General features: G+C 42.9%; 1 protein-coding gene across 6 annotated transcripts in view; it reads right to left on the bottom strand.

Moving 5' to 3' along the window:
• Positions 1-19279, bottom strand: part of PDE10A (phosphodiesterase 10A) — a 596079-nt gene that overhangs the window by 239647 nt on the left and 337153 nt on the right. For 3 of the 6 annotated variants that reach the window (XM_038769187.1, XM_038769151.1, XM_038769161.1), the window contains exon 1: positions 7128-7328. The exons of 2 other annotated variants lie outside the window; for them this stretch is intronic. In XM_038769187.1, coding sequence (XP_038625115.1) covers positions 7128-7284 — 157 coding nt within the window. In that variant the 5' untranslated portion in view covers positions 7285-7328. Of the gene's footprint in view, positions 1-7127; positions 7329-19279 lie in introns of those variants that run through there. One more of the 6 variants, XM_038769170.1, reaches the window with a different exon arrangement.

Below are 19279 nucleotides of genomic sequence, written 5' to 3'. Positions count from 1 at the left end.
TCATGGTATTAATCCCCTTTTTACAGATGAGGGAACAGAGGCACAGAGAAGTGAAGAAACCTGCCCAAGGTCACACAGCAGACAAGTGGCAGAGTCAGGATTAGCATTCAGGTCTTCCTCACTCCCAGGCCCATGCTTTATCTGCTACACCATGAACTCATCCCAGAAGTCCCAAGAGCCCTTCCAATAGCTCAACTTTCTCAGCTTCTCCAGCCCTCTCCTTCCGACTGGAAAATACAAACATGCTAAGACCATTGTAAACACCTGTGGGGGAAGAAATTTGGCAGCTCCTTGCGGTAAAGCATCTTCTGTCTCTGTGGCACTCTCCCAAGTGTTTAGGACAATACTATGCACACAGTAGACACTCAATAAGTACTACTGACAGGTTGATTTATTGAACTTTCTGGTTGGCAAGTGTTGGTTAGATCAGAGAATATTATGAAATCCAAATGTCAGTTCTTTTTTTTTTTCTAGTCTTCTTTGGGAATATTACTTCATCACAACCCTCTCGCCTTTCGTAATTCTTCAAAAAGGGAATTATCCAATCATGCAGCAGAAAATAGTATTCACCAGTCAGGATTACAAGCAATACATATTTTCAAAATCTGAAGTGTGTTTTAATTAACGTGACATGTCTTATAGAATCAGTTTCAAAGACACATTTTCCCCTCCATATTTCCGGTCTTTTTCCTCCACAACTAAATAAGCACATTTCTTCCTATTTCTGGTCTCCTTCTTTTTTGGAATATTGTAGCATTACTCTCCCACTCCCCCTCTCAGGGTCGCACCTGGAGAGTTTCCAGTACTCTACCAGTCTCAGCTAGTGGAGGGAGAGTCAAGAAGAGGCCTGTCCCTTCCATTCTTAGCTTGGGAAGTGCCTAGCGAGTGGAAGGCAATCTACCAGTCAAAACTCACCCGGGCTGGGCAGCAGCGATATGGGAGAGAGTCGAGGGTGGAGACTCGAGTTTACTGCACAGAGGGCAGCAATGGAAAACCACTTCCATATTTTTTACCAATAAAACTGTACGGATCCACTACCAGAACGATTGCAGATGGAGAGCGGGGCGTTCTGGGAGAGATGTCATCCATGGTGTCACTATGGGTTGGAAACGACTAGACAGCATAAGACAAGACTCTCCCACTCACTTTTTACTTCTTTTTTCCTTTCTTCTCTTCTCCCTCTGTCTCCTCGTACAAACTCTCTCCCTTCTTCCCATTTCCCCTAAAGCTTTTACCTCTAAAACAACTAAAAAAAGGATACTTGTCTAACACTATTTCAATCTTACCCTTTTCCTGAATTCCACGTTGTTTTCTAGGAACCATAAGCTCATTGTTAAAATGTGATACAAGGTGTACACAACATCAGAATCCCTCTTTAGACTGTAGGCAGGGATTGTGACTATCAACTTTCAAGTGCTTAGTCCAGTGCCATACTGATTGACTGATTGACCAGACAATTGTCATAAGAGTCTTAAAAAATGACAAAGTTTCACAATTAACCGTGGAAAGTTTAGGAAGAACCTACCTTTCATGTTTGTTACAGTAGATTTTTTTTTCCAGCTCTCTTGGCCTTCTTGGGAAAAAGCAGCCCTTCCCACTCACCAAGCTTCCCTCACCTTTCTGCTTCTCCCTGCTGCTGACCAATGTGCTTCTTTTCAGTCGGAAAGATACTTCTTCATTTCCATTGGCACCCCCAATTAAGACCTCTTTTCCCAACTCCTTCTTCTTTCTGTATTTAAGCACTTAGATCTGGGCTCTTTGGCACTTGATATTCACCCCACCCTCAGCTTCTCAGCACTTAAGTGTACTAATAGCTGTCTCCTGCTCTAGACGGTAACGCAAGGAAAATGCCTACCAGCTCTGTTGTACCAACTCTTCTAAGCACTAAGTGCAGTACTTTGCATCCAGTAAGTGCTCAAGAAATACCGTCGAATAATTGACCCCCATAATGAAGTTTCATATCCAGAAGGAGAGTCTCATCAATATGTCCTAGGCACTGGGATTGGCTGATGCAAGTTTGGGAAAACAGGGAAGTCCAGATCCTGGAGTTATGATGAGTACACAAGACAATTCAAAATTTCCCAATGGTTTCTGACTTTTTTAAAACTACGATCTATCTCTCAAGACTTTTTTTAAATGAAGCTAGGGAAACTAACAGGCTTCCTTCCCTCCTCCATAAGCTGAAGGAGTTAAAAAAAAAAAGATCCCACTACCTTCTTTCTTGAATTTTCATGAGTTGGAAAAATATCAATTCTCCAACCTTCATTCCAAAACCAGGAATGAGAAACAGTGTGACCTATTAGAAAGAGTGTGACTCCAGAGGTCAGAAGACTTGGGTTCCATTTGTGACCTTCTGCGTGGCCTTTAACAAGTCCCCTTGAACTCTCTGGACTCTGTAGAACGGGAATAATAATACCTGCCTCACTCTAGCTCAGAAAGATGAAGTGAGGACAAATTAGAGTCAATCATGTAAAGGTCCTTGCAAATTTTAGAAACTATTAACCCAGTAAACACTCCATAAATACCACTGAATAAAAGATAATAGAGAAGCAATATGGGATAATGTAAAAAGAACTCTGACATTTCTCCTATCTATTTTACTGTTGGTGTCCCCATCTAGACTGTAAGTTCCTTGTGGACAGGAAATGGCTCTGCCAACTCTGTTGCACTGTACTCTCCCAAACTTTAGTACAGTACTCAATACACAGTAAGTGCTCAATAAATACAACTGATGTTGATTTCTCCAACATTTTCCCCAAACAAGCCTTCAGAATCCAAACAACCCATTCAGGTATGAGCAAAGAACCAAACTGGAGCAAGGGGTTTTGCCATAATACTGAAGGAGAGAGTTTTTTTTTTTTCCATGATGGTTTTATTAGAAAGACAAAAAGTGTTTCATGTGCTCTAACTTCCAAAAAACCTTTCAGCAATTTCTCAGTTGAAAGTAAGCCTGGAAAGATTCCCTTAGCAAATTCCCTCACGGAGTTTCAAGTTTATATTTTGAACGGGGTTTGAACTTCTAAAGGTTCAAAGTCACTTATTCATAGAGTAATAATAATTCATACTAATTGTGGTATTTGTTAAGCACTTATCTGTCAAGCACCACAGTAAGCGCTCAATAAATACGATTGAATGCATTCTAAGCACTGGGGTAGATGAAAGCTCATAAGGTCAGATACAGACCCTGTTTAAACCGGGGACTCAAAGCCTAAGTAGGAGACAAAACAAGTATTAAATCCCCATTTTACAGGTGAGGAAACTGAGGCAGACAAGTGGCAGAGCTGGGATTAGAACCCAGGTCCTCTGCCTCCCAATCCCGTGCCCTGTCCACTGGGCCATGCTGTTTCCACTTTGATGTTATGGGGAGAAAAGGTCTCAAGAAATTAAAGATAACAAACTCTTAAAAAAATAATGCTGCGTGACAATCGTTTAGGTGTTCCTCTCCAGCAACCACCCACAGCCATTAGGCTCTTATCTTTATATTCTGTTGCCACCCCTGCCTGTAATGTATTTTAATTCCTGTCTCCCTTGCTAGACTGTAAACTCCTTGAGGGTGGGGATCCTGAACACTTGCTCTATTATACTTTTCCAAGCACTCAGTACAGTGCTCTCACTGATTTAAATCAAGACCAAACACTATAGATTTAAGTAGATTTTTAGCAGGGCATGTGTCTACCAACTCTGTTGCACTGTACTCCCCCAAGCACTCAGTACAGTGTTCTGCACACAGTAAGTGCTCAATAAATGTGATGAGATGAATGAATGAACAAATACCATTTATAATGACGATGAATATATAATTTCACTGAGACCCCAAAGAAAATGCTTCTGGGCAAAATACGCTTTAAAAAGAAGTTTTTGATATGCTCAGTGGACAGGTAATTTCCAACTATGTACCCTTTCCCAGAGCTTTATCAGAACAGTGCTCTACCTTAAGTGGCCCATCAGTGTTTACACAGCCACTAAAATCAACTCCTCAGTAGTACCTAAACATGCCTTTGCAACCCTAAAATTTATAATCTGGTACTATCAAAGCAAAATCCTCAAATCACCCTCAACCTCAAGCCACTTTTCCTATGTCAAGACACTTCCATTTCCTTAAACTCCCTGTGGACAAGGAAAAGCGTGGCTCAGTGGAAAAGAGCACAACTTTGGAGTCAGAGGTCCTGGGTTCAAACCCCGGCTCCGCCAACTGTCAGCTGTGTGACTTTGGGCAAGTCACTTCACTTCTCTGTGCCTCAGTTCCCTCATCTGTAAAATGGGGATTAAGACTGTGAGCCCCACGTGGGACAACCGGATCACCTTGTAACCTCCCCAGCGCTTAGAACAGTGCTTTGCACATAGTAAGCGTTTAATAAATGCCATTATTATTATTATTATTATGGATACCAACTCTTGTTTTACATTCTCCCAAGCGCTTAGTATGATGCTCTGTACGCAATAAGTGCTCCACATATACGATTGATTCATTTAAAAATTAGAGAAGCAGCGTGTTTCAGTGGAAAGAGCCCGGGCTGGGGAGTCAGAGGTCATGGGTTCAAATACCGGCTCCGCCGCTTGTCAGCTGTGTGACTTTGGGCAAGTCACTTCACTTCTCTGGGCCTCAGTTACCTCATCTGTAAAATGGGGATTAAGATTGTGAGCCCCACGTGGGACAACCTGATCACCTTGTAACCTCCCCAGCGCTTAGAACAGTGCTTTGCATAAAGTAAGCGTTTAATAAATGCCATTATTATTATTATTATTTTTATTATAATTATTATGGATACCAATTCTTGTTTTACATTCTCCCAAGCGCTTAATATGGTGCTCTGTACACAATAAGTGCTCCACATATACGATTGATTCATTTAAAAATTAGAGAAGCAGCGTGTTTCAGTGGAAAGAGCCCGGGCTGGGGAGTCAGAGGTCATGGGTTCAAATACCGGCTCCGCCGCTTGTCAGCTGTGTGACTTTGGGCAAGTCACTTCACTTCTCTGGGCCTCAGTTCCCTCATCTGTAAAATGGGGATTAAGATTGTGAGCCCCACGTGGGACAACCTGATCACCTTGTAATCTCCCCAGTGCTTAGAACAGTGCTTTGCAGGTAGTAAGCGCTTAACAAATGCCATTATTATTATTATTATTATTATTATTATTATTATTATTATTATTATACGCAACATGACCGAGCAACATGGTCTAGTGGAAATAGCATGGGCCTAGGAGACAGTGGACCTGGCTTCTAATCCCGGCTCTGCCAAAGGCCTGCTGAGGGACCTTGGGCCAGTCACTTACCTTCTCTGTGCCTCAGTTCTCCTACTTAGACTGTGAGCCCCATGTGGGACGGGGACTCTGTCCAACTTAATTTATATCTATCCCACCACTGAGAACAGTGTTGGACACACAAGACGTGCTTAACAATATTTATTCAATTTATTTTATTTTGTTAATATGCTTTGTTTTGTTCTCTGTCTCTCCCTTCTAGACTGTGAGCCCACTGTTGGGTAGGGACCATCTCTATATGTTGCCGACTTGTACTTCCAAAGCGTTTAGTACAGTGCTCTGCACACAGTAAGCGCTCAATAAATACGATTGATGAATGAATGAATAACAATGCAATTTAAAAAAGAAGGTTTTTTTCCTCTTTTAAAGATAAACTTCTGGTCACCACCATCCACCTCCTTTCACATCTTCATTTGGGGGAGGTGTCACGTTGGACTGAACAACATACCCCAAATGTAGCATACCCTTTTAGGCCACAGAAATGTTAGATAGCCACAAGCTCCTTAATGTCGCAAAATATGGAAGCAGCCACAGCCTAGTGGATGGAACATGGGCCTGGGAATCAGACGGACCTGGGTTCTAATCCTGGCTCCACCACTTGTCTGCTGTGTGACCTTGGACTAGTCACTTCACTTCTCTGTGCCTCAGTTACCTCATCTGTAAAATGGGGATTAAGACCGTGAGCCCCAGGTGGGGCAGTGACTGTGTTCAGCCTGATTAGCTTGTATCTACCCAGTATTCAGAACAGTTTTTGACACATGGTAAGCACTTAAATACCATCATTATTATTATTATTATTATGTGTTTGAAACCTCAAAACTTGCAGCGAGGGTAGAGTCACTCTAGTTGGAGGTGTGTCAGTTGGCTATTTCACTCAGTAACATTTACTGAGAGCTTACTTTGTGCAGATCACTGTACTAGGCATTTGGGAAAGTACAATATAACAATCAACAGACATTCCCTGCCCACAAGGAGCTGATCTCGCTATTGGTAGCTCAGTGTCTGGACCCTCCGGGAAAGGGGGGAGAAGGTGGGCCTGATTTATAATGCCCATTCCCTTAAAGCCCTCACTAATACTACTTCTACAATAATTAATAATAGATATTCGTTACACTCTTGCTATGTGCCAAGCACTATCCTAAGTACAAGATGATCAGGTGCCACATGGGGCTCCCCAATCTAAGTAGAAGAGACGCTAGCACTGTTAGTCTGGAAAAATGCACCTTAGAATTCCCACCCTGTCCAATCTGGTCTGTCTTTCACGCCCACCCCGGGAGGGGAGAAAAAGATGTGCTATTGATTTTCATAATTCTCGCCAAAACATTTCATCCCAGTAAAGCTTTTAGCAGAAAAGAAACATCTGGTAGTTTATTGCACTCTTCAGGAGAAGATTCAGGGATTTGTGCTTCAGGGGGAGAGCTGGGAAAGTTAAAGAGACAGGAACAATTATGATAAACTAGGGCCAAACCCACTGTCTCTTCTGTCAGACCAGGTTTTGTTCTCTTCTATTTCACAGAGGCCTCAAGGATATGCGCAGCCATCATGCCATGACCCCCAACAGATAGAAACGTTCCTACTCTCTCTCAATGATTTTTTTCTCACCCTTGTCCCCGGGGCATACTCCCCATCCCAAACTCTTTCCCTCAACATCTTCCCTCCGAGTAGACCGGAAAAGATACCACATCCACTCTCCCCTCCCTCCCTCCTGGTGGCTCCAGAGGAAGCTGAACTGGAAATGTGCCTTGAGAGCTTCAGGAAAGGAAGTTAAAAAGGTGATTTTAGAGCACGAAGGCCCCAGACGGCTGTTTGGGGGAAACATCCCCTCTCTCTCCCGCCCCGCTACCACCACCACCACCTCCTTACCCAGTAACCGTGCCATGTGGTCACCTGTCTTGCGAAGTGTGGAGGTGCTGCATGAGGCCGAAGCCCCAGTTCTGGGTAAGCTATACACTCTAGCTCTCTCCACAGCCTCGTTTCCAGGTCCGGGCCCAGGCCCAGAGTAAAGACGACCAGGATGCATGCTCCTTCCGGACGGCTGGCTACGCCTTCAAAGACGGACCATGCCGAGGGAAGGGGTACCAACAGTCCCCGCCCCTCTAACTGCCCTCCAACAGATTCCAACTGCCACACTCGGGGCCAGAAGCCCCTCGCCACCCTTCCACGGGCCCTCTGACATCACAGAACCTCAAATTCCTTTCGCTCACTCCCACCTAACTTTCCATACATACCTCCTGCTGAAGAAGGAGCCTGAGGTTTGGTCCTCTGCACCTATCTCCCTTCCCCAGCGGTGAGGGGGCATGCTCCATGGCCCGGGGGCTGGGACATGTTTGCTGTGGAGGGAGAAGGCCAGACAAACCTTCTCATCTCTCTGGGTTGCTACCGTCTTTGTGGACGGCGGAAACCTTGGGCCACAAAGCTTTTCATAGGGAAATGACCAGAGATGATCACAGGCCTTGGGAACAATTAAAGGTTTGGATATCTCTGAATGTGCCTTCGCCTTTACTCCTAAAAGAACCAAAATACACTAAGAACCCACAATACAGCATTTAAGAAAACATATGCACTAAGTCTGTTTCCTTATGCTGTATCTTAGGGAAAATAGGAAAGAACAGGGAGTCAGGAGATCTGGGTTCTAATCCTGGGTTCTGTCAAATGCTTGCTATGTCACTTTAGGCAAGTGACAACTTCCCCATAACTCAGTTTTCCTGTTCTCCCTCCTACTTAGACTGTGAGCTCATGAGGGACAGGGACTGTGTCCAACCTAATTCACTCATATCTACCCCAGAGCTTAGAACAGTGTAAGCACATAGTAAGCGCTTAAATACCATTAAAAAGAAAAAAGAAAAAAGTAGGTTCTAATCCCACTTCCATCATTCACCCTCTTTTGTGTGACCTTGAGCAAGTCTCTTTACTTCTTTGTGCCTCAGTTTCCTCATCTATAAAATTGGAATTAGATACCTGTTCTCTATTTCCCTAAAACTGTGAACCTCTTGTGGGACAAGGGGTATTTCCCAATGTGATTGGCTTGTGTCTACCCCAGAATTTATCATAATCCTTTTTTTAAATGGCTCTGGTTAAGTGCTTGCAATGTGTCAGACATTGTTCTAAGCACTGGGGTGGATTCAAGATATTCAGTTCAGACATAGTCCCTGTCCTACATGGAGCTCACAATCTAAGAGGCGGTAGGATTTAATGCTATAATAATACCCATTTTACAGATGTGGTAACTGAGGCACGGATAAGTTGCGACTTGACCAAGGTGATACAACAAACAAGGGCTGGAATTAGAACCCAGGCCCATGATCTTTTCACTAAGCCAGGCTGCTTGGCAAATGGTGATATCATAGTTATCACCATGACTGTTATTCTCGGATTTTCTTTGTATTGTGCCACTCAGACCTCCCTTCTGATCATTTCCCCCATCATCCTCTCTCCTTATCATTCAAGGTTCCTATTTCCTGACAACTCACTCCCTGCCAACTTTCACTTTCTTCTCTCCCTTTCCTCTGAGTCTCCTCATTGACCTGCCTTCATCTTTCCCCTTCACTGATTTCCTCTCCAACATTTCCTGCACAAAGGGCTGTACTGCACTTTAACGGAGGCCCAAACACTTATGAATCCAGGATAGCAAGGCTTCCTAAACTTCCTTTGCCTATCCTGATGCAGATTCCCTTTCACTCTTCTTCCTGTTGGTCATCATCTCCATACCTGTCACTCAGCTATCCAAATTTCATGTTCCTATCTCCCTTCTCCAACAAATTGGAGTTAAACTTATTAAGATAGTTTTCATTTTTCTAAAACAATAACCCTTTTGATCTACCCTGGGAAGAATCAATTTATACTTAACCAATCCAATCATAAATTTCCAAGTTTCTTCCCTACTCATTCATAAAGCCTTAGGGAAATAGATATTAACAGCAAATATTCTGCAGGACAGTACTGAATTATATTCAATAGCAGCCTTGATTACCTTACAATACCAAACCCCACCTTACAATGCAGAGCACAGAATCTTTCAAAAAAAATGTTTGCATCATTATGATCATTGACCTCCAGAATTATCCCATTGCTCAAAAATGGGACCTCGACATGCACATAGTGACTCTGGGATGGTTAACTGAAAATTGAACACAAGATGTGAAATGATCTTCTTATGTGCAGCTTTGATTATGTCACTCCTTTCCTCAGGTGCTCCCAACTGAGACCTTCCATATACTGAAACTCTAGGCCACAGCCCTCATTTTCTTTTTGTTTTTAAGGATTTGTTAAGTCCTTACTATGTGCCAGGCCCTGTACTAAACACTGGGGTAGATAGAAGCTTATCAGGTGGGAAAAAGTCCATGTCCCACTTGGGACTAACACTCAATCTCCACTTTAAAGATGAGGTAACGGAGGCACAGAGGGGTGAAGTGACTTGCCCAAGGTCACACAGCAGATAAGTGAGGGATAAACTGGGATTAGAACCCAGGTCCTTCCGACTCCAAGGTCTGTGGTCTATCTACTAGGCCATGCTGCTTCTCAGGGGACAGCTTCTATCTGATTCCATAATCTCCCTCACTTCACATCATTTCTCTATACTTTTCTTCCCAGACAAGCTCACCTGTCTACTGTCCTGTCTTCAGACTGTAAGCTTTGGAAGTCAAGAGAGTAAACAGCAGCTTGATGTGAATTATTAAAATGTGATCCTGTCCACAAACCTTGAAGAGTTTCCATTCAGGAGGAGGCCACAACCAACTTTTACAACCTAAAATAACTATGGTATCCCATGAGCATTTAATATGGGAAGCACTGTGGTCTAGTGGAAAGAGCGTGGGCCTGGGATCAGAGGTTCTAATCCCTGCTCTGCCACTTGACCTTGGGTAAGTCACTTCACTTCTCTGTGCCTCAATAATCTCATCTGCAAAGTGGAGATTAAGTACCTGTTCTCCCCACCACTTGGACTGTAAACCCGATGAGGGACAGGAACTGAGTCCAACTGGATGGAATTTTCTCTACCCCAGCATTTAGTACAGTGCTTGGCATCCAGTAAGTACCTAATAAATACCAGAATAAATTCTATCACTAATATGGTTTTATTATGTACCAAAGAACAAGGCTGAGCACTGAGGCAGATACAAGATAAGCAGATAATATCCAGCCCCTGTCTCGCACCTGGCTTACTTTCTAAAAGGTAGCAAAAGCAGCCACTCAATTGCATTTGTTGAGTGCTTACTGTGTGCAGAGCACTGAGTATTTGAGAGTGTACAATGCAGCATGTTTGGTAGACACATTTCCTGCCCACTAGAAGCTGGCAGTCTAGAGGGCAAGACAGACAATAAAATTCTAAATATGTACATAAAGGCTGTGGGACTTGAGATGAGGGGGGGAATATCAAGTGCTTAAAAAGTACAGATCAAACTGCATAGGTGAAACAGAAGGGAGAGGGTGTAGGAGAAATGAGAGCTTAGTCAGGAAAGGCCTCGTGGACATATCATATCTCCATTATACAGATGAGGAAACTGAGGTAGAGAGGAGGCATGAAAGTCATACCGTAAGCAGACCCGATATTCAAATGTGGGTAGCACAATTCCCTGCTCATGCCCTTCCCACTAGACCACATTAACCAGGGTAATATTAATAGTAACATTATCATTAGTATATTAGTACTATTACTATTACCAATTATTATTATTATTACTATTATTATTAATTATTACTAATACTACTAATACATGTATATATGTATATATGTTTGTACATATTTATTACTCTATTTATTTTACTTGTACATATCTATTCTATTTATTTTATTTTGTTAGTGTGTTTGGTTTTGTTCTCTGTCTCCCCCTTCTAGACTGTGAGCCCACTGTTGGGTAGGGACTGTCTCTGTATGTTGCCAACTTGTACTTCCCAAGCGCTTAGTACAGTGCTCTGCACACAGTAAGCACTCAATAAATATGATTGATTGATTGATTGATAGTAATAATACTACTTCTAATAATGATAGTATTTGTTAAGGACTTACTATGTGCCAAACACTGTTCTAAGTGTTGGAGTAGATGCAGGGTAATCAGGTTCTCCCATGTGGGGCTCACAGTCTTAATCCCCATTTTACAGATGAGGTAACCGTCCCAAAGAAGTTAAGTGGCTTGCCCAAGGTCACATAGCAGACAAGAGGCAGAGCTAGGATTAGAACCCACGTCCTCTGACTCCCAAGCCCATGCTCTTTCCACTAAGCCACACTGCTTCTTATTAATTAATCTTATTATATCTGTTAAGCATTGTGTGTCAAGCTATGTACTAAGCACTGGGGTAGACACAGTTTATGTAGATTGGACACAATCCCTGTTCCATATGGAGCTCACAGCTTATATAGGAGGGAAACAGCTACTGAATCCCCATTTTACATATGATGAAACTGAGGCCCAGATGAGTGAGGTCACAGGTCACACAGCAGGCCAGTGGCGGAGCTGGGAATAGAACACAGGTCCTCCGATTCCCAGAGCAATTTCCATTAGGCTTCACTGCTTTGCAAAGATACAATCCCATATATTCTTGAACTGTCACTCTTCTGTACATCAAGAGGCATAAATGAACCTATCTGGCAATATCAGCGTTCTTTAGATTGATTTCTAAACATTCATTATTTTACCAGCTGTTAGGTACTATTCTGCATATGAACAAACCCAGCAAGGCTCTAAATTACATACCAGGGGTATAATAATTTCATTGTACTACACCACTAGCTTTAATACTTCAGTAAACCACTAAAGCTGGGAGGTGAAGTATTATCTTTCTTCTCTTTTTTTGTTGGTAAGCGACATGAGTTGGATGAAATTGCTGTATTTCTTTCTACCCGTGGTGTTCACTTTCTATAATCCAGTCTGAATTCCCCTCTAGTACCAAAAATCCTTTTAGTTTTGCTTTTTCCTTCGTCCTGTGAAAACACTTGAGAGTTACAGACAGAATTTCCCTCAAGTTTACTTTCTTAGGTGAACAAAAAGGAAGCTGGAATTCTAGGGGTGAACAAGTGGTATTAATGGCAGGGACGCTGGTCATTTTTTCCAAAGCCAGTTTACTGATGATTTACTAATTCTCTGAATTGGGAGACCCAGACAAGGATTTTTCATCACTTCTGCTCTGAATATTTCTCCCTTACTGTGTTCTCTTTAGCATTTAGGATCTTCACCATTTTAAAAATGGAACTATCATTGTTTCCCAAAACCTGATGGCAGGTTTTTCAGCTTTAATTACATTTCATAGGTTCTGTTTAGCTTTCAAAACATTTCCAAACCTACATTTAAAAGGGGCTTTCGATCCCTTATTTTCCCAGTTTAATCAAGATGCCTGTCTACTTGTTCTGTTTTGTTGTCTGTCTCCCCCTTCTTGACTGTGAGCCCATTGTTGGGTAGGGATTGTCTCTATCTGTTGCCAAACTGTACTTTCCAACCGCTTAGTACAGTGCTCTGTACACAGTAAGCACTCAAATACAATTGAATGAATGAATAAGTAATGCCTCAGACCTTGTCGGGACATTCTAAATCTCATCTTGTTTGGTTTTCAGTTGCTCTGTTTCCTAGTGGTTACTAGCTTTGCCATCTGGACTATATTCCAGATCACTATCTACTCCAGTTATTAAATTCCCTATTCATGAACTCCCGTAACTTTTTCCAATGTTTCTGGCATTGAGCATATATTATTTGCTAAGCTTAAATTTCTTCTCAAACATTTCATTGCCATTTCTGCATTTTTTAAAAATCCACTTGACATTCCACCACTTAATAAAGATGAGGATGGGGGTGATAATGATGGAGTCTCCTGACAGATAACTTTCAGTCAAGTCACAGACTCTCTGAGACCCAAAACTTGCAGTAAGAGATGGATTCTAGTGCTAGTGGTTTGCACACCAACTTGCACTCTCTCAGGCCTAAAAATATTTACCATCTTCAGCCCATTCTCACTTGCAAATTTTTTCAGGCTCTTAAAAGAAGAGATCCTTGCTTAAGGTCTGACCTAATCTTCCCTCCTTTAGAGCACAGGCCTGTGAGTTGGAAGGACTTGGGTCCTAAATCATCGATCTGGTATTTCATTCATTCATTCAGTAGTAATTATTGAATGCTTACTGAGTGCAGAGCACTGTACTAAGCGCTTGGGAAGTACAAGTTGGCAACATATAGAGACAGTCCCTATCCAACAATGGGCTCACAGTCTAGAAGGGGGAGACGGACAACAAAATAAAACATGCGGTCAGGTGTCAAGTCAGGCATCTGCTGGGTGACCTTAGGGCAGTCACCTCACTTCTCTTAACAGTGCTAGTGCTTAGAACAGTGCTTTGCACATAGTAAGCACCTAATAAATTCTATCATTATTACTATTCTCAGTGCCTCAGTTACCTCATCTGTAAAATGGGGATTAAGACTGAGTCCCACGTGAGACGTGTCCAAACTGATTAACTTGTATCTACCCCAGTGCTTACTATATTGCCTGGCACGTAGTAAGTGCTTAACAAATAGAACAGTCATCATTATTATTATCATTAACTGTAATTCTGGTCACCTAAATAATGGCCAAATATTGTATGGTCCAGTGAAGACCTTCAAATACCAATACTCATCTAAGGACCTGACCACCCAATGCACCAATCTCCATCTGTGGATGCTGTAAATGGCTACACTGGATTGCTTTAAGTGCCTACACGTCTCCCCCTCCTCCCTAGAAACCCATTCAAGGAGAGGAAGAAGACACCACCCAATTGTCAAAAAGCTACGTTTTGCTTCCCGACACTGCAAGGTAGGAGTTATCTAGTAGTGATGTTTGAATTAAAAAGGTGGTCATTAGGGTGCCATATTATGAAATGGAAAAACAGGGAGAGGCCATGTCACTGGCTCAAAACTGAAGGGCAGCAGGAAAGGTAGGAAAAAGCAGGCTGATTCCTCCAAATGGGATTTCTGTTTCCCCTGGACTTGAGACCATTTGGTCAGACGGAGCGATTTTAAGAACTGAATAAGAACTCTTCATCCCCCTCTTACCCCTGATCAGACACATTCTCCCAGCCTGACCACCCACAGCCTAATGCCAGGGGAGGAAGAAGAGGCATGCCTCTTCCAGCAGGTAACTTGGCACATGAAGGGAATGCACTCAAAGGGGGACAGTATAATGTGTTGGGATTCTCCCCAGCTCTCAAGGTGGCAGGGACCATGATGGAGGAAGCAGGTTAGAAAAGGCAGGAGAGACAGAGCTGTAAAGGGACACTTTGAATATTTCATACAGACTATGATTTTGTTTCTGGATTCTCACAGAAGCAAACACACACTAATTAGAATGAAAAGATATCTCAATCATATTTATTGAGCACTTACTGTGGACAGAGCACTGTACTGAGCTCTTGGGAGAGTACAATATAGCTGAGTTGGCAGACATGTTCCCTGCCCCCAGTGAGCTTACGTCTAGTGGGAGATAGACATTAGTATGAATAAATAAACTAAGGATATGAACATAAGTGTTACGGGGCTGAGGGGTAAATCCAAGTGCCAGGGCAACATTAAAGGGAGTGGGAGAAGAAGAAATGAGGGTTTAGTCAGGGATAACTCTTGGATTTCAAATAAGGATTTAATAGTAGGGAGAGTGATTAGAACAGTGCTTGACACCTAGTAAGTGCTCAATAAATATATTTGAGGACTTGGGTAAAGATGTATAGTTGATGGATTGTTCAATTTTACTTATTCTGATTCCTCTACTTGGGACTATTTTTACATCTGTCTTTATGACTAGAGTGTAAGCTTCCTAGAGGACAGCATGAATCATGTGGTGCTCAGGTACTTTCCCGAGAGTGTTCAGCAGGTGCTCAAAAAATACTAATCAATCAGTGGTATTTATTTTTATGTCTGTATGCAGAGAACAGTATGATGCACTTGGGAGAGTATACTAGAGTAGACAGGCATACTCCCACCCTATAAAGAGCTCACAGTCTAGAGGGGAAGATAGACATTAAAATATATTACATACTGGGGAAATGGGAGGGCATAGAGATATATACTACCCTTTTTTTTTGCCACCTCTGGGTTTTCTATCCCCTTCACTTTTCTGTTTCCATTTCCTTCTACATCTCCCTCCCTATGCCCCTCTCCCCTCCAGCTTTTCATCTTTTGGGCCTCTCTCACATCCCAACTAAAAAGTGACCAAAATGCCTGGTCACAAAAAGCGGTGGTTTCTAGACCTATAACATGAACTGCGAGAGAAGCAATGCACTTGAGCAGCATTCAATTTGCCACTGACTGAAGCATTTCCACTGACTTACGGCTGGGCAGAACTGCTCCCTTCAATCTATACTACAAGAGCAGCTAAATGGAACCCACATGCAGAACAGGTGCCCATCAGAAGATCAAATGAATGGCCAAGGAATGCATGATGGAAGCTTCTACCTTCCTCACTGGCTAGCAGTCATCACCAAACCCCTCCAGAAGGACTTGGAGAGCACTGATTCCACTTCCCTCACCACAAACTGATGCTCTGTCTAATAATATTTAGAAAGGTAGAGGCATCCCCCATCTTTGACATACTTTAAACTAGTTAAAAAAGCTGCATTTCTCCCCAAAATAGGACAGGCATCACCTGTCCTTATTACACGGCCAGTAAGTATTTAGTGCTGTTTTTAGGCACTAACCATTCCTGACACCAATTCCTGCTCACCCCCATCAAAAAACTATGTTCCTGTCCAGCAGATTCATTCAATCGTATTTATTGAGCACTTGCTGTGTACAAAATACTGTACCGAGCTCTTAGGAGAGAACAGTACAGCAATAAACAGACCCATTCCCTGCCCACATCCAGCTTACATCAGACCCCAAATTACTGCTCACCCATTCACTGAAAATAAATCCCAAGGGGGGCTCTAGCCTTCTCTAAAATTAATCAATCAATTGTATTTATTTAGCACTTACTACGTGCAAAGCATGGTATTAAGCACTTGGGAGGGCACATACAACAGAATTAGCAGATACGTTTTTTAAGTGATATATAGCCTTTACAGTTGGCTTGCTTTTGTTACTGTAGGGCAGCAAAAGGGGCACTAATTTTCTTAAAAACTATAGGAATAAAAATCTACAGAAACAAAAAAGTATTCACCTCTAGGGTCATACAAGCCAAGATGCTTGATCAAAACAACAAACTTTATGCACTCTCAGCATGATAATAATAAGGCATGGGGTAAGTGCTATGTGCCAAGCTCTGTACTAGATGCTGAACAATATCATCAAAATTGTTTATTGCTCATATGGATCACCCCACCATTGAAAGAAATTCAGGCATTCAGTTTCAAATGCAGATTACCATGAGCCTTAGAAAAGACACACAAGCATCATTACTTTCTACAAAATTCTCAACAGATTAACTGGATTCCAAACATTAATTTTGCTATTCTCCTCCAATTCTTGTTGACTCAATACCTTGCTTACCCTTACAACAAGTAGTTTCTCCTACTACAAATTGACCTTAAAATTCCTGAAAAATCAAGCTTCATGGCAAACAACAGAAGAGCCAATCTCCAGATTCACGATTTTGTGTGAAATGAAACAAAGCAGATTAAATGTGGTCAATATATTTGGTGAGTGCAGGGAAATGGAGCACCATAGGATAATGAACCATGTACTGTGTTACCAAATATATATCAGTCTCAACAGGAGTATATTGCAAAAGGCAAATCTGGATTGGGTAAACCCCTAAAAATGCTCTCCAGGCACATATTCCCCACCTTTCTTCACTTCTAGAACACTGTGATAAATGCCATTGAAATCTCTAAAAAAAGCAACATATCCTTCCAAACAACCCAGGATATCGAGCACCTCCTGGGACAGAGAGCTGCCTTAAATAATAATAATGATGGTATTTGCCAAGCGCTTACTATGTGCGAAGCGCTGTTTTAAGCGCTGGAGTAGATACAAGGTAATCAGGTTGTTCCTCGTGGGGCTCAGTCTCAATCGCCATTTTACAGATGAGTTAACAGGCACAGAGAAGTTAAATGTCTTGCCCAAAGTCACACAGCAGACAAGTCGCAGAGGTGGAATTAGAACCCACATCCCCTGGCTCCCAAGCCTGTGCTCTTTCCATGCTAGAGATCTCTCTCTCTCTCTGCTGAGCTGCCTCAACTAACCCAGGTCACCTAACATCACCAGGATCAGAAAGCTGCCCACAAACAGCAGTGTTGTCTAGTGGACAGAGCTCAGGCCTGAGAATCAGTAGGTCCCGGGGTCCAATCCCAATTCCACCACTTGTCTGCTGTGACACTTTGGGCAAGTCGCATCACTTCTCTGTGTCTTAGTTACCTCATCTGTAAAACGGCCATAAAGACTGAGCCCCATATGGGACAGGGACTGTGTCCAACCTGATTAACCTTGCATCCAACCCTGTGCTTAGTACAGTGCCTGGCACATGGTGCTTAACTAATACCATAAAAATGAAAAAAGGAACAAACCTCCCTCTACCGGCCCAGGTCACCTAAGAGCGGAACCACCCACCAGGACACGTACATCTCGCTCAAAAAATTTTGTGGGTGAGAAGTGGCATTTCCTTCATCTTCCCTCTCCCTGCAGCCTGGCCTGAAACCACATTGGAGAACAGGTGAGGCTGACACCCTGGTGACAATGACACTGCTTTACACAGATAGACAGCTGCCTGCCTTCACATCAACCCAGGCAGAAACATTCGCTTCGAAACTGTCAAGGACACACTTAGCTGTGTTCAATTCAGGAGCTTATTGAACTAATTGAACCCAACAGAACCACTGAATTAAGCAGCCATTGCGGCTGAGGCCCTCACCTATAATCCTTCAGCTATTCATCCTACAATGCCCCCTCAATCCTTTCCCTCCAATCAACTCATCCCTCTCCTCCCTTTCCAGAATCCTCCTCACCCCCTCTGCCCATCCCTTGACACTCCTCATGTTGTCTCCTCTCTCCCTCACCTCATCCTTGTCCTTTTTTCCCAGCACAGTCTCTCATCCACCCCACAACAGCTTCCAACAGCCCATTCCCATCCAATCCTTCCTCACCCCTCCTCACGAAACGCCCCTCAACCCCAGCCTCGGCCAAGTGCAGCCTGTGGAACCCCCTCTCAATCACGGGAAATCTTCTCTTCATCCTTGACCTGTTTCTCACAGTCTTCACAATGTTGCTAAAATCCTTCCTTTCCTCTTCATCTCTCTGCTAATCAAAGGATTATGTTATCCCACCTTGACTATTGTGACAACCTCCTCATTGACCTCCCTGACTCCTCTCTCTCTCTCTCCCCCGACTAGAGTCTATATTTCAGTCTACTGCTCAACTCATTTTTCTAAAGAAAATATTCAGTCCATGTGATCCTACTCCTCAGTAACCTCTAATGGTTGTCCATCCAGCTCCACATTTAAAGAAACTCCTTACCATTAGCTTGAAAGAACTCAATTAACTCACCCCCTCCTATCTTACCTATTACAACCCAACCTATTCACTGTCCCTCAATCTCCTCTATCTCCACAGATGACACCTTGTCCTCATCCTGTCTCTGGCCTGGAAATCCCACCCCCTTCATATCCAACAGATCATCACTCTCCCCACCTTCAGGGAGTAGAGAAGCAGTGTGACCTAGTGGAAAGAGCACGGGCTTGGTAGTCAGAGGACATGGGTTCTAATCCTGGCTCTGCCACTTCTCTGCGACTTTGGGCAAGACATTTAACTTCGCTGTGCCTCAGTTACCTCATCTGTAAAATGAGGATTAAGACTATGAGCCCCACATGGGACAACCTGATTACCTTCTGTCCCAAGCGCTTAGAACAGTGCTTGGCACATAGTAATCACTTAAATACCATAATAACAATAAAATAATTCAGTGCCTTATTAAAATCACATCTCCCCCAAGAGGGCTTCCTCAACTAAGCTCTCATGTGACTTGGATTTCTACTTGTTAAGCACTTGATGTTCACCCCAACTTCAACACTTATGTACATATCCATAATGTATTTTTATTCCTGTATCCCTCTGGACCGTAAACTCGTAGTGGAAATG

This window comes from Tachyglossus aculeatus, chromosome 2 (genome assembly GCF_015852505.1).
Source record: "Tachyglossus aculeatus isolate mTacAcu1 chromosome 2, mTacAcu1.pri, whole genome shotgun sequence".
Lineage (NCBI taxonomy): Eukaryota > Metazoa > Chordata > Mammalia > Monotremata > Tachyglossidae > Tachyglossus > Tachyglossus aculeatus.
This window is presented reverse-complemented; position numbering and strand designations above follow the sequence as displayed.